This window comes from Chaetodon trifascialis, chromosome 20 (assembly GCF_039877785.1).
Source record: "Chaetodon trifascialis isolate fChaTrf1 chromosome 20, fChaTrf1.hap1, whole genome shotgun sequence".
NCBI classification, from domain to species: Eukaryota; Metazoa; Chordata; class Actinopteri; order Chaetodontiformes; family Chaetodontidae; genus Chaetodon; species Chaetodon trifascialis.
In genome coordinates this window covers 16,577,274-16,593,741 of record NC_092075.1, presented here as the reverse complement: position 1 = coordinate 16,593,741, position 16,468 = coordinate 16,577,274, and the positions used below count along the sequence as shown (strand labels likewise).

Sequence of the window (16,468 nt, the reverse complement as noted above, 5' to 3'; positions counted from 1 at the left end):
TAGCCTCGCTGTCTCCACCTCCACCCCTCCCACCCCCCACACACATCTCCTCAACCCCCCTTTGCTTTCTAAGTCAGACCAGTCTAGTGAACCCCTAATTAACAAGGAATCAGGCTGAGAAGTGAACTGGGGCCAGCGGGCCTGGATGTGGCCTGAACAAAATGTGCAACACAGAGGATCAGTGTGTCTGGGGTGAACAGATACACAGTGGCCCCCAGAGCGACGGAGGAAGGCTCCCACACTGAGTCATTAAAAACCTGGGTCACATTCATGGGTTGGTTTCGTGCACTTTGGTGCCATGTGGATGAGGTTTTGAATACAGAGCAGCGCACTGACAGCAGGAGGGACACCGTGGCGAGACACCGCTCTCTTACGCTTTCTTTGGCCAGATTTTTGCTGGAAAATGGCAGAAAAAACATCTCCTAAGGATGTCATACTGTAAAATAAACAAAAAAAATGTATGGGTTTGCCTTTAGCACATTCATGAATCAAATATGCACTGCGTCAGCTTTTTATTTTGTGCTTTCTACCTGAGCACATCAGTTTTACAAGTCACAAGAAACTCTTAATTTCTCAAGAGAAGTCCAAAGTCCAGTTCAGCCTCATGTTCTCAAGCTACAATAATGAGGTCGAGATGAGTCCACCTGAAATCTAAAATCTGAGTAGCAAACATATGTATTTTCCTCACTCCTGAGATTACATTGGACACAGTCATTTATAAAGGCTCCCAATGGTGACATGTTTTATTTTTTTCCTGCATAATCCTCTTTGCCATCCATATGCTAAGTACACTGCAAACATATGGCTGAACACACTGCCTCTGCGACCCGCTATCGCCCTTCTCCAAGCTGGAAAGCTCTACCCGAAGAGGTGTATTTATGCACATTTTGGTAAAAATATGAATGTTTGCAAAATACCCTGAACAGTGATGGGCAGTGGAGAGGGGATTATGTGGCATTGAGAAGTTCCCATGGATGTTTTGGTACCTTCCTCTCTGCTGTGAAAAGTTGCCATCGGAATCACTTGTAACCAAATTCAGGCTGCTTTAATGAAGGAAGGACAAACCTTTCACAGACAGCCGTCAGGCTCACTGAAGGAGAGAGAGTTTGATACTCAAATGCAGATTTCAGGTGGAGCATGAGTAAAATTCCTTTCTTGCTATATTAAGGTCAGCTGAATGCCCTTTTTCTGGGTTTTAGTTACAAACAGTAGCAGACCGACAGCACATCTGAAACTCAGATCAAGGCTGATTTTATTCCTTTTCACACTTTCAAACATTTCCTCAGTTGTCAGCTGATTGTGTGTTGGACAGTACACGCTCTTTTAAAACTTCTTTGAAACACCTAATTTACAGCTCCTCTCACCTGCTGCAGCGTATGAAGGCTTACGTGTAGCGATAGTTACCTGGGTTGAAAAGGACTATGGCTCGAAGGCACCCAAGTTCTGTCTTATCCATCTGCATGTCCCTCATCTTCGACACCAGTTCCGTGAGCACTCTGCACAGAAGAGACACACAAAACCACAAAGTCAGAGATGTGGCTCATTCAAAGTCAGCCTGTGCAACCCTTCTCGGCTACTGGGCCGTATCTGTGTTATGTCAGACAAACTAACGAGTGCCACAGAGTTTAAGATCACAGCAAAACTGTTTGAGTCTAATTGGTGTATTTTTGCAAATGACACACCACCATCCATGTGAATGATCCAGACCGGGACGTTCGAAATGGCTTAACGGCTATCCAGCTTAAATCTATTTTAAAAACAAATACACACAAGCACACGCTCAGCCCACATAGGCAGAGTTAAGATCAGTGGAAAAGTTTACAGCCCTGCAAAGTCATTATATTTAGTACATGGTTTTCATAAAGGGAACGCCACAGAGTAAACACAAGCTGTAATCGAACACCAGCACTCCCACTGTCTGTGTGTGACATCACTGGTGGGAGTGTCAGCGCGTGGAGTCGCTCGAACTCCTCACCCCTCTTTGACTCGGTCACACCCTCTCCTCTGCCGCTCTTTATTTTCCCTCTACACGCCCCCCCAACCCCCCATCCCCCACCCCCACTCGGGTAGTAAAGTCAATTGTGGCTCTTAGCTCATTCTAATTCAATTTGCTCCGAGGGGGAACAACAGGGCTAGAAAAGGAAAGAAGAAGAAGAAAAAAAAGAGACTCAAGTGTTTAAGTTAATCAGTCTCTTCATTTGAGCGGTGAAGAGAGAGAGGAGTAGATAGGGAAACTATCAGTTCTCTGTATCTTAATGCTTGCCACGGTTAATGGCCAGAGATGGAATATGTCCTGTGGCTGTGAACGCTGATGACTGAGCGCAGAGGCTGGTGATCAGAGGGGGAGGCAGAAGCTCCAGAAAAGAGAAGAAGAAGACTGCTGCTAATCTGGGTTTGATGACAGCGCTTGATAAATTATCTGAGCTATTAACTGATGACCAGAATGGTTGATTATCAGTACAAACCGAAAGTACTTGATGTGAATTTTGCCTGAATCTTTCATGGCTTTCCAAAGTGTGTGTGTATGTGCGTGAGTTCAGCTCGAGGTGTGATGCTGCTGAACAGACGCCGCACACTCGTGAGATTTCAGTCTGTCAGACAGCTAGAAAGTCAATAACAGCCACCAGGGTGGTTCCTGCACACACCCGACTTCACAGTGACTGACTTGTGCATGGATTTTTCCTTTTTTTTCCTTTTCGACATTTTCTGAGCAGTTCAGTGTTTCTGTGTGACCCCCGATACACACAGGTGTACATATTTAATATACCGCAGTCAATCAATAGTTCCTGTGTTGCTTTCATGAAGCACGCTTGAGACTCCCAGGCTACGTGTGATATTCCAGTGGAAGAAAGCTCGCTGTCATATGCTGCAAATCATGAAACCGCTTTCAAGTTATTTATTCATGTTTTTTCGATCCATAATAAGCCATTAATAACTTTACATAAAACGAGAAAAAAACAAGCAACGCTGCAGCATCATTACTAATGACTAATCACTGATTGATAAAACATTAACATAACAAACATGAATGAAGTGTTACCAGCATTTATTAATGCTTTATAGATCAGTAATAAGGCATTACAAGGTCAACTTTGGAGCTTTTATGATGGAGGAGTCTTTAACAGCTAATTGATAAAGCATTTACTAATATATATTAGCATTAGCAAAACTTAGCTACATCTTAAATATGCCTAAAATGATGTCACTTTCTAATAAGAACACTCCTACTATGGCTAGTATAAATTTACCTGAGTTAATCAGTGATTTATTAGTGCTATCACCCCCTAATGAAGCCATTCGTTCCAGCTTATAAACCAGGTATGAAATATGTGCTGTTCGAAAACAGTACCCATAACATGATGAAAAATGACAGCTGCAGGTTGCACTTAGTTTAAACAGGACTACAATAATGACCTGTCAAAGATGGCTCCCACTCCGGCACTATGGGCGCTGTTGCGGTGGACGTGCAGCCCGGTCGCCAATAGGATCCCGTCTTTAATCGCTATAGAGCGGTGTGAAAATGATGCAATGAGGAGTTCATTCCAACCTGCGGCAGAGACGGGGAGAGGCATTGAGGAAAAGTATGAAGGGAAAAAAATAAAAAAACACAAGCAAATCCCGGTACAAAAGTTCACACAGCATTCAAACAAAATGAAACTGACAACAAAGGGGGAATTCCAATGAATCAATTAAGCCGCGCGGTAAAAGCGTGCAGCTTTCTCGAGCGCAGGCATCAGGTTATTACCAAGACATCTGAATCATGCTTTCTGAAGAGACAAGCGTGTAAAAGGGATGAACTGCGCCTGCCACCACAATAAAGACAACAGGCTTGATGTGCCAAAGCAGGGGCTTGACACAGAGAGCACTGAAGACACAAGACACCGCCTTTTGAGTGACAGGGCTCCTTTAACTGTTCTGCCTGGCAACACTCGCCTCTTCTCCCCAGAGTTGAGTTGGGCATGAGAGGAGCCGGGATGCTTTTATCTGTGATACAGCAGAACTAAAGCGGTTATTTATAGAAAACCTGAGAGCCGAGAAGAGACGAGCTCTCCAGAATAATGTCTCTCTCTGCGTCGCTGACGTCTCTCCATCATTGTATGTGCAAAGGATGAGGAATGAAGGGGGGATTTTTTTAAGCATGGGCTGGGTGTGTAATAGCATTTTTTCCCTCAAGGTGGATTTAGAATATAATGGTGTAATTTGGGGCGACAGGCAGGCAACAAGGGCAATGTGTTGGGAGAAGCCGAAAGACCTTACTGCATGTGATGTTAGCGAATGGAAGAGAAGTGACGGATGATTCACTGTGTTTTTAACATCGCTGCTCCTGCGATGCTGAGGGGCCGCTTGCTTTTCCACAAAAAGCAGATACACACACAATGAGCTGTTGTGACCTTGGTGGGTCTGAGTCTCGTCTCAGTCACATGACCGAGAGAGTTAGTCATGGTTACGGCCACATTAGGCTCCTCAAGTTGTGCTTTGCTTAGATATTTTCAAGCTAGATACAGACAGAGAGCTCACGCTAGCATCTGTGTGTGCTTTCTCATAGAGGGTTTGTGCAGTGGCTCTGCCAAACTTGTACTTTATCAGTGGTTTAATCCGTCAAAAGAACCGAAAATATGTGTGTGGGTGTGCAGGCCCTTTAAAAAACACACTGCTCAGCATTAAAAATATCAAAGAGCAAACTCATCTCGCCACATTTGTTTAGACAATAATGGCTAAAGGAGTAGCATTCGCCAAAGTAGTGATTATATGTATAGTGTTTGATCTCAGCTCCTGAGTGCCATTTATATCAGTGCATTTCCTTGAATCAGAATCAGATTTGGCTTTACTGGTAAGTAAAATAGTGCACATATAGGTTGTTTGGTTGGCTTTAAAGCTGCTTTTTAAGGTTTTTTTACCGCCTCTTTAATGGACTTGTTTCAGCACCTTTTGACATACCTGCTCGTAGAAGGATGACCTGGTCGTCCAGTGGCAGCTCAGAGAAGTGGGGGATCCTCTTGGCCCACTCCACCAGGGTAAAGAGCTGTTTGTCAGCTGCCTGACAGATGTTTGTCACTGGGTCGTTGGGCTGCAGGGAAACACAGACACGCAGACCAAATCTGAGAGTCAGAAATTCAGGTAATGCAGAAAATGAAGAGGTGTCAGATTGCCCTTTCATCGTGTGTGTCTCCCTTTTGGCTGAGAGCCTGGTGTCAGGTCGGGCCACCTATTGCCACATGCACATTCACGCTCACATGAGCACTACGCTATGAATAACATCCTCCAAAGAGGAGCTTATAGGAAGACAAAACAAACAGCGACTCTGTCCCAGCTCATGGAGGAAGTACCTGCAGAGAGCTGCCGGCAAAATAACGACTTTCACCAAAGAGATTCTTTCTTCGGGGACCTTTTAGCCGACACACAAATCAGCCTTTTGGACAGCTAGTGGAGCTCAAGAGGCCCTTCTCTGACACTCCACTGACACTTCACAACATAACAAGCGCTTAGGAGCTCAGATGGGACTCTTATCACCAGGCTGAGCAGGGATTTATAACACTGCAAATGTACAAATGATTGTGTGTAATGATTATTCATGTTTACTCACAGTAAAACACATAATGTGTGACTCCGATAAAGTCCATTATCAAAAACTCTGTGGCTTCATTATCTATCAAAAGCTCATTGAAATTAACAGATGGGAAATGTGTATCTATTCTTATATTTCTAAGTACCTTCCAAGTAATAAGATTTCAAAAGATTAACTGTCACATTTAAGGTCAGTATTTCTGAGAAGGAGGAACACGTTCTACATAAAGGATAAAAAAAGCAGTGACAGCCTGGGCTGTCACTGTACATTGTCTATTTAGTGGCAAACCAGACCACTGACTAGTTCCTGTGTGAAATGAAAGGTCCGGGGAAACCGAGAGAAAGCCACAATCCCTCCTTAATTTCACTTCATTAGATCTACTTAAGCCTTGACGAGAGATGAGCATAAAAGCTAAAAGGAGAGTCTTCCAGCTTGGAGATATGGACTTATCTATTATCTTAATGTACGTTATGTAAGAAAAAAGCCTCCCTTTACTCGGGGGGCTTACATGGCAGAGGTGTTGTTGTGAAAGCATCCTCCACCAAATGCAAAAATGTCTTGAATTGGAAAAATCTACCTCTTCACACCAACGTTTATGTTTGATGGAAAGAATTAACCAAGGTCAGCTTCCTCATTCGTCGAACAGGGCTGCAAACAGGATTTCAGAAGATAAACAATGGTCTAAAAGCTGGTTTCTGACATTTTTAATGCCAGGAATGACATTCAGTGGGCTAAAATTGTTGAATTACTGTATTTATTCATTTGATTTTTCTTTTCTTGTCTTAAAAAGGTGTCAAATATAAACTAGCCAACAAATTACTTCCTAAAGAAACTGTTGAGCTGATCATTTCTGTGTGTAATTAAAGTGCCAGTCCAAAGACAAGGGCTGCTTGTCCTTAACTGTCTTGATGCATCAGATTGGGAGGCATTATTCCTTAACCAACAGGGAGTTTGTGAGCAGTGGTGGAATATTAATGCAACAAACATACAGTATGACGAACTCACGAAAATGTAAATCCATCTGAGAAGAAAAAAAAAAAAAAATCCCCAACAATACTGTCGACTTCTGACGAGTAATTTCCCATCATCCCAGGAGAACACACCCTTGTTATATATGTGTGTGTGTGTGTGTGTGTGTGTGTAAACAAAGACTCTGCGCACACGCTTTGCATAATTTTAATTCAAGTAAACATCCTTAAATTCCACGTATCCCTGTGTGAACTCGCACTCCGACGAAAACCGCCCAGCAACTTCTCCCCAACTTCCCTCTTCAAATCCCACCGATCGATGCTAAAAGCTCGGAGGATCCCGACATCAACTGCGGCTCTCAAGAGAAGATTAGTTCAAGATGAAGGAGAAAACAAGCCTCCACTCACAGTCTCAGGCCAAAGACCATCCCTTCCTCTCCTGCACGTTCCCTCCCTACGGTGTGAAACTCACACTGACTGCAGAGTATCACAGATATGAAAAACCTAAAACAGACACAAAGCCTACACTGTTTTGAATACTCTTTTTTTCGTGTGTGTGGGGGGGGCATCCTATGAATATTTCAGCATCTGATCTCCGTGGGAGACGTGGACGGCGCGACAGTTTTTCGTGAGCTGCACTTCCTCTCGAAAAACACATAAACAGATGCAGCTAATTCACTCCAAAGGGCAGCCCCAGCCGAAACAAAGACAAACAAAAAAGGGGCTTCGGTGTGCGCCGCGTTTGAGCCACCCCTCCTCATAAGAATACAAGTCCCAGGGTTCTTGTTAAACACGGCGAGCCTCATGAATGTTGTATGGCTATCTTAGCCGTGTTTACACTGACCTGGTTTCTTTGCCTCTGTCTGCAGAGATGACAGGGGAGAGGAGCTTACACTCTCCTGCAACAATCCCCGGGCATTACATTACTGTACTTACTGCTCAAGTCACAGAGCAGCATTTAAGATGTTACTGGGCCACAATGGAGGAGCCCACTGCGACCTGTGAGGGAATGGCATTAACCTCCATGTATGGAAGTACAAAAGCCCACTTGGGAATACCTTGCAACTCAACTGTTAGAGTTCAGTTCTTCCACTGTAGGAACCGCAGTTGGACGCAAATAAGCAGGACTCTTGGACAAAAACTTAGAAGTAAGAGAATAAAGTTGAAGTTCCTGAATTTTAGCCCCTTTTGCAGATTTTTTAAATGCCTGCCACAAACAACACTGTCTTCAATCCCAGCAAATCAAAGAGTTTATAGCCACGCACGCTCCACCGCCATGGTCGATCATCCCTGCAACTTAGAGAAATGCCAGGCTTGCATACTGTCCTATGAAATTTTCATCACTTGAGGAGGGGAGACGAAAGATTTGCCTTTCAATTTTTCATTATTCTGCTTGAACCAGACTACACTAGCGTGACAAGCGAGGGAAAATTGGGTACTCACACAGATCGGTATGAAAATGAATTACTCTAGTGTCCCACTTTTTTAGATTGGAAAAAGAAACTGTCCTCATATGGGGATGAATCATCAGCTAATTATCATCTAAATAACAGCAACACTTCCTGCCTTAAGTTCAGGGAAAGATAAGGAGCTCAACCTTTACATAAGTTCTATTAATTCATGCATAGATGGTAGACGAGCCATCCAGAAATAAAGTAAATGAAGTTAGAGAAGGAGAGGAATACATAGAAATAAAGAAACAGTCCCAGGTTTAGCGAACAACAGTCCCCCCCCCCCCCCCCCCCCGGCCACCTCCAAGAGACGTCCTCTCCTTGCCTGACTGAAGGCAAATTACTAACGCCTGTTTAACTCCTGTTCTAGGTCACCATGAGATAAACACACTTTATTCAGGTTGGCCAGACCCCAGCCATTAGACAGTGGCGGTGACCTATTCATGATGTACACTCATGACCTGAGCCCTGTGATCAATTACAGCACGGGGCAGCGCCTCTGAATGGAGACCTCACAGTGGGAGGCAGCGGGGACGGGACTCAGACAGAAGGGGAGTCCTTGTGTTCAGGACAGCCTGCATGCTGATACTCTGCCAACATTCTGGACTCCAGCTTGGTCAGATCAAAGTGTTTTCTTGCTTACTCCAAGCAGACACTTTCAGTCTTATTTACCCTGCTTCTAGATCCATTTTTTCCAATTACTCTCCAGTTTTCTCCACTTGGAATGCCTAATCCCTGACGCACTGCTGCTGGACTGCGGATGGCTGCAGACAAACAGACATGTGCTCCATGACTTACACCTGCCAGCATCGTGAACATCAGCGGGAGGGCGTAACCAACCAGCAAGAGCTGCTAGTGCATATACTGTATTGTTCAAAGAAATGAGATATTCAGGAACCAACTGAAAAAGGAGGACGCAAGTATTTACCAAAAGCTTTGTGTGCAAAACTGCATATATGAATTTGTTTCTACTGTAAATTCAACTTGTTCAGAGTCAGTGGGCAATTTTGTAGGTGCTCAGATAACATGATCCTGACATGATTCCACTTAAAGTCGATCCTCTCTCGCGTACATCCATTTATCAGTCCTGTTCTTCATCTGTCTTCTGCAGGCAGCGGGCATCGAGGGACCAACCATGTCTGAGCCCAAACACACTCCGTGCATTAGTGTGTCTGAGCTGCCAGCCGCTCCCCCGTGACTCTCCGCTCTTTCTCCCTCTCCCTAATGTCAACGCTCATCTCCTCCGTTTTCATCTGGTCCCCCCCCAAAATAGCTCCCATTTACTCACATAACAGCCTTCACTTTTCTACCTTTACTTCACAGGACATTTCCCTCCCCTGAAGCACATGAATCGCAGAAGAAGCCCTTCCTCTCCCCCTCCTTCCTTCAGTCTCACCCTCCGTCCCTCCTCCAACCTCCCTCCGCCTCCTTTGGTAGGCTGCTGCACAGCTCCACCGTTTCTCATGTTCCAGCAGAATTCCTGAGAAAGCTGAGGCTTTGTGGGATGCTTTCAGGAACAGTCTGCCTGTTGCATTATTCATCACTCTTAGTCTCATCTTTGTCAAAGACAGCCCACAGTGCCCAGCTGATACTGAGGGGATAGATGAGGAAACTCACAGCTGTGCGCAGGAGCGGATACAAGGTGAACAGGTAAACCGGCGCTCTACACCTCAAGCAGTCACCTCCAAAGGGACTAAAAAATGGAGGACACGTGTTGATTAACTTCCTGACTGACGAGACTCCACAACAAAAACAAGCAAATGCTTAAGGTCTAGGCTGGACGTTGGCTGCCCACTGGGTTAAAAGCAGAGAAAAGAATTCACTCCGTTACTCTGAGTATGATTGCACATGACAAGAAAGAATCTTCTTCTCTATTGAAGCTTTATTACTGGAAACAGGGAAAATAAAATGCTTTTCAAACAGTGCAGTTCCAACAGTCCCAATTCCAATCTACATGACAAGTCTAATTGGATAATAAGTACCATATTTACAGAAATGACAAAAGTCCATATGCGCCAAGATGTCAGTATGCAAACTGTGCCGTTTCTGAAAAATGAGATATAGGAGCTACTTGCAGCTGGAAAAAATAGAAAAAAAAAAAACATGTGGACAGTGTTGGGACAGCTCCAGGAAGATTCGGGAAAGCAGAAAGTAAAGCATATGCCATAAATCATAAATCATAAGAGCATTTTACTTGCTCTTCCCTAAGCCTTACTGGCAGGAGCCTTGGACATAGTTACACTTTGACTGTCTTGTACCATTACATGTTAGTACAAAATAATGCATCAAAGTCTTCCGTACTAAGTATACAGCAGACTGTATAGGGACACATGTTAACATGCAGGTAGTTGACTGTGATGACTTGTTGCAGAATGACACAGTATGTGAGTGTTTGCGAGAGAATGCATAAAAATACCAACTCACCGAGTTGGATGGCACACCGAGGTTGGTCTCAATGTAGGTCTCGGTTTTGGGTTCCACCGCCTGCTCGGCCTCCAGAATCTTCTCCACGGGCATGTCCTCATTGGCGCAGCTGGTGGACTCCACCTCGTTCTCGTTTCTGTCCTTTGCTCGCTGGCGCTCCTCCTGAACGGCTGCATGTAACAAAACTGGTTCCGGTCACTACTGCTGTTTTCTGTTTTTTTTTTTTTTTTTTTTCCCTTTGTTTTACAATGTCAACATGTTAAAAATATCAGCCTCTTTTAAATAACTTTGGTTTTACAGTATATTTACTGTTTGGATCCCCTCACACCACTTTCATCACAGCCTTGTTTCAAGCAGCAGCATTAACTGGCTTAGCTTAGCTATTAGCTGATGAGTAAAGTGGAACAACAGATATTTTTAAGAATTTGGGAATATTGGACTTGCACTCATCAGGTGAACACAAACATGACTCCAAATAAATACTAAATATCATTCTGCATCTACGAGCAGGTAACTGTTTCCTGTGTGTTCCATGTTAGCAAAAGCCAATAGCTGGCTGTTTCAGTCACTTCTGCCCTCTAGTGGCCAAACATTTATTTTTACACAGCTTTAATTCTGCAACTTAGCAAGTCATGTTTTCAAAAGTCAGTCTCCCATTCAAATTTGCAACATTCAAATGTTCTTGTTTCTGGTGCAAACATCTGCCTTACCTAAGTTTTGTTCAAGACACTGAACAAGCCTCATTTCTGGAAGCAATCTCTCGCAGAGGGAACTGCACTGGTAGATTATTTTTTTTTATTTTTTTTCTGCTTTTTCTGCTCTAAACAAAAATAAATATGCCGGATGAATCTGAGATGAAATGACTTGATGAAGCAGATGTCTTTTTGTTTTGCAAAGCAGTTGTGGAAGTAGCTTCCGACACTGAATCCTCCCCTTTGATTAAATGCTTGAATTCTTGCTGATTTTGAGACAACAAATAGGTCATAGAATTGTACATATCAGTACAAAACTGAATAAATTGTCGGCCCTTGTTTGTATTGGCACACACTTGTACATGCAATAATATGTGTGTGCATGCTTGAGTGTGTGTTTGCTTACCCACGCCAAGTGTTTGCATGTGTGAGCGCCTGCTTCAGTCAGTGTGTCTCGGTAAGCTAGTGAATAGTGCATGACCCTGTATGTATTATGCCTGTAAACATATCCAAGAGAGTTCAATCATCAATAATTGCTTCGACAGTGCGGATGGAATTCATTTTGGACCTTAGACCTACATTATGCACAACGCAGCAGCGTGCAAATGCTCAAGGACTTCTTTCAGCTTCCTTATCAAAGAGATGTGTTTTTCCTGCAGTGCTCAATGACAAACAGCCAGCTTCTTTTATACACAAATCATTTATAGACACATAAATAATGTATTGCCTGTCACTACTCCTCCATGCCATGCGTGGTCGCCAGAACAGCTTAAATGAAAAAAAAAACAAAAAACAAAACACAAATCAATGAAGACTTTGTCTACTGCATTTTTTTTTTCTCCCGACATGTAGAGAAAAAAAAATCTAGTTGAAGCAAAACCGCGTTGGTTCTGTCATTTGATTGGCTTGGCGAGGAGACACAGGAAATGGTTTGTGTGCTGAGCAGACACTGAGACTCACTGTGGCCAAGGCAAGAGAAACCGCACCTCGACCCTCAAGTGAGGATGGAAAAGATGCATGTGTGTGTGCTTTGTCTTTTCAAAGGGCTGTAATTTGCTTAATTCAAGACACCACAGGAAAAGCGCTGCGGCTTTTTATAAGTTTGTCCTCCACACATGGATTAATAACAAGTTTTGGATGCAATGTGTTGAATGATAAAGAGCTTTTGGAGATTCAGTGTCAGCATGCGAGCTTACATACACACCTGAAGAACCACGCACATGCGCGCGTGCACACACACACACACACACACACACACACACACACACACACACACATCACACACATCACACACATCACACACATCACACACTCACATACATCACACACACTGGGTTTGCAGAATGATCTGTCTTCTTATGTTTCCCCTACTCTGGTTTCTATTCCAAGTCCTGAATCAGAGAGGCTGTGGTCTTGTTCGGGGGGGTTGGGGGGGGCAGGCGTTGTTAGAGGAGCAGAGGGAAAGGGGCCCCATTTTAGAGGAACTGCTGTCTGGCGGTGGAGGTCAGCCCAAGGGTAGAATACTTGTGTTGGAGTCAGGGAGAGGTGAGGAGGGCTGAAATCATGTTAGCTTTATTTCCCCCCCTCCCCTCTTCTCCTCTTCTTACTGGGAGAGCATAAATTCATTTAATCCTGTTTTTCTGTGGATTCGCTTAGCCTTTTGGGCTACTGCTGCCTTGTTCTCTAACCACAGCCCTCAGGGTGTAGGGGGAGGCTTAGGCAGCATTGCGAGTGAGGCGAAAGGCAGTAAATGATAATATCCTTGAAAGGAGTAAAGAGCCCAACAATGATATAAATAAAAGCAAGAGGGAGGGGAGGCCAAGTAAAGGTCAAGACAAATTGGCCTTGGATAGGAGAGCCTCCAAAACGCTTTTATCCAAAAAACATGGAATCTTCTTGTTCGTACAGCTTTAAACTGTGGAGCAACATCCGGCACACATGCACCTGCACACCTGGTTAACACCTGCCATCTTCGCTCCCCTAGCTCTACAGCACATCACTCAGTCTAATCTACGCACCCTATATCTGTATTCTGTGTCCGTGGCGACCGTAATGGTGAGAGGCAGTGATTGATTTGTTCAATGTGCGAAAGAGTGCTTAACAGCAGTGCTGAGAGCGCTAATATTTTTAACACCCTCGTGGAGTGTTAAAATTCACACCTGACTGCCTGTTTTTTTTGTTTTTTTCCCTTCAAACAACCAGTCTGATTCCTTATTGGCTCTGAAAAATCTGTCTTTACTGTACGGCCCCCACAGGCACACACGGTATTTGCCAATTTAGTGTTTACAAGTCAGGGTCACTCTCAAAGAAGAGCAACAAGCGCGGCATCAAACAACGGCAATCATTTTCAACAATGCTGGTGCTCAGCCAGTCTCATTTATTGCCAGAATATAAGTGTATGCAATCAATCATGATAAACAAAGAGGGAAAGTCTATGTGAAAACGCTTCAGCCCCCTCTCTCAACATTGTTCCCTGTTTTCACGACGATACGTGGCTGAGGCCTTTGCTACTGCTCTTTAAGTATCTGCACAAAGACCCTACATAGCATTAACAGATGTGATAAAGTCCCTCGGACGTGTGAGCCGCACATTTATTTCAAGAAAATCTTTCCTGAAGTGCCAAGAGTAAAGGTGGGAATTATGAATCACTTTGCTGATTCAAATAGTTTTCTTCACTTGAAAGACTCATAGTCATAAACTATGCGGTTCATCCAATTCTTTTTAACCATTCACTGTTCAAATAAGTAAGCGAACGCATCACAATTTACAACATTTGGTGATCCAGTCCAGTCAGTTCACTTTAAAGATTCTCTTCATTCATTTGCTGCCCTCCACTGCTGTTCTCTGACTACCTTCTGGAGGAATTCACATGCAAGACTCCTTCATCAACACAGAAGTGGTGGCATTGTGGAGGCTAAAAGCAGCATGGCTGAGAGCTGAGAGGGAAATCAGTGTGATATTAATGGCAGTCAAACCTTAACCTTGTAAATGTTACAGTGGGTAATTCTCTAATCCCCAGTCTCTACCCAGAGATGACAGGGCTTTGGCGTTGGAGGAGGAGTGATTTAAATGTGCAGGATGTTTGATTGTTGTATCTTTAATGAGTTCTTTAATGGCGAAACAAAGCCCTTCCTGTCCACAGCGGGATGATATGTTACCTGACTCTTCAAACTGTAAGTGACAAGACAGGAAGATGTCCTCAGTATCACCAGTGAATAAGAATGAGTCAGTTGTGTTCTTTGATAACATCATGGCCGTGGTGGCCAGAGTAGGTGCACTGTTGTGTTTATGTTATGGATGGCTGCTGCAGTTCGAATGTAGTTCTTTAACCACAGTGACAGGACATGATTTAAAGTGAGTGTTTGATTAACAGCCTGTCCTCCACAACTGCAGTACGTGTTCTATGACTCACCCTGAGACTGATTAAATCAGTGTGTCCATTTAAAAAGAGCAGCAGAATGATACATTCCAGTAGCCTCTAATTTGAGGAATGTGGTGCACGTTTTCATCATGCCATGCAATTACAAGACATTATCCAATTTGAGTTCTCTGATTAAATTTTCTGCATTGACTGTCTCGCAAAATAAGCATACAAATAGTCTTCGTGTTTGTGAAAACAAGCCGGGTTGCGATAACTAGGTAGGCTGTCCCACACAACTTCCAGGTTTATACAAATAATTAGGAGCACAAGAGCATGAATGGTGACATTCAGTTCACACAGCCCCATTGTTATGTTTTTATTCCTCCAGTCTACATCAGTGAACTCCCTGAGGACTGCCTGTTCTCACAAACCCTCAGTTTCCACATTCAGCCATACTGCAACAGCTGAATACATAATTTCCCAAAAAGCAGTGCTTGAAGCAGAACATTTTTAAATGCAGTGACGCCTATGGCTGCAATGCACAGCATGGTGCAGCACAGCGGAGTTGCACCTCCGAGTGCTGCTGGAAAACTGGATTGAGGCAGCGAGGGAAACAAGGTGCTTTACTTGTAGGAAGCAAGCAAAAAGGGACATCTTCTAACCGGGAAGTCATATCTGAAGAGCCGCACGTTTGCTCTTTGAAATTCTGGAGCAGCGTTTCAAATCAAACTAAATAAAAATGGATATTTCTGAAAAGGACAAGCGATCAGAATGGGGCATCATATTGTGCTGCGATTAAACAGAACCAAAATTCTGTGTCTAAATGTTTGGTTATGCGGATGAGCACAGACTTCAGGGAATGGGTAAGTGGGACTTTATCCTCAACGGTATGTGCTGTACCTTCTCTCTTCATGCCCATGGCTAAACACTTCTGGTAGCGGCAGTACTGGCAGCGGTTCCTCTGGCGCTTGTCAATGACACAGTCCTTGTTGTCACGACAGGTGTACGTCAGGTCTTTGCGCACCGTCCGTTTGAAGAAACCTTTGCAGCCCTCGCAGCTGTACACCCCGTAGTGTTTACCTGAGGAGAGAGAGGGACGGAGATGGTTTGTCTAATGCATAAAAAGTCTGAAATCATATTTTCCCTTTTGTGTCAGTGTATTAGGTGGTCAGTTTAGTGACAGCACCACAGCTTGATAGATGTAAGTAACTGTCATTTGCTTATCTTTCATTGGTCTACATGGTAATTGGTCTGTAACCCACACCAGCAACAATCTTGGAGTGCACTGCATCTTTAAAACCAGAGGACAGAAAGCCTTTAGAGTCTGAGATGAACATTCAACTATACAAACCACGTGCAGCAGGGGTTCTCAAGGTTTTGATGACTGCGTGCCAAATTAGGCAGCATATGATCGAGGGCCGTGCAAGAAAACCATGGATCATGGATTTGTGCTCCGGTTTTGTTCTCATCCCTGTTCCGAACAGTTCCTTCTCTGTTATTTATGACGGATGAAGTCCATTCATTGTTGCTCCAGAGTTGCACAAAATGTTTTTTGGTTAGTACTTTGCTACTCAGACCACCAGAGAAGATAAATAAAGCCTCCGAGCACAGTTAAATGAAGCATGACTTAATATTAAATACTGTTTTGATTTCTCCCCTTGGGTTCATATAGCAGCGATGACGCAGGATGATGTTGAAACTGTCCAATGAATTACATATGCAGCTTTATCTCAGAGCTGAGCATTTTTTATGGTTGTTCCCAGAAAAAAAACATTTAAACACAGGGCTAACTGTTGACTATGTGAAAACAAAGAGTTCAAAATCTTTGCAAAGGAGGCCACTGTTAAATGTCATTAGCCTCTGGCTAACAATTAGCCATGGGTTAAATGTTCTTGTGGTGAAAGTGGTTAAGCAGGCTTTTGACCAAGTGATAGCTGATGATTCAAAGAACCCTGAGTGAGCCTGCACTGTGTGAAAGGCCAAAAAATGAAAGATGTAATACTGAC

General features: G+C 43.7%; 1 protein-coding gene across 4 annotated transcripts in view; it reads right to left on the bottom strand.

Moving 5' to 3' along the window:
• The window catches only part of rxraa (retinoid X receptor, alpha a), a 97,714-nt gene that overhangs the window by 2,683 nt on the left and 78,563 nt on the right, over positions 1-16,468 (bottom strand). For 2 of the 4 annotated variants that reach the window (XM_070988494.1, XM_070988495.1), the window contains exons 5-9: positions 15,363-15,542; positions 10,410-10,594; positions 4,939-5,068; positions 3,415-3,547; positions 1,405-1,496 (exon numbers count right to left, since the gene is read on the bottom strand). In XM_070988494.1, coding sequence (XP_070844595.1) covers positions 1,405-1,496; positions 3,415-3,547; positions 4,939-5,068; positions 10,410-10,594; positions 15,363-15,542 — 720 coding nt within the window. The remainder of the gene's footprint in view (positions 1-1,404; positions 1,497-3,414; positions 3,548-4,938; positions 5,069-10,409; positions 10,595-15,362; positions 15,543-16,468) is intronic. The other 2 variants (XM_070988496.1, XM_070988498.1) reach the window with 1 other exon arrangement.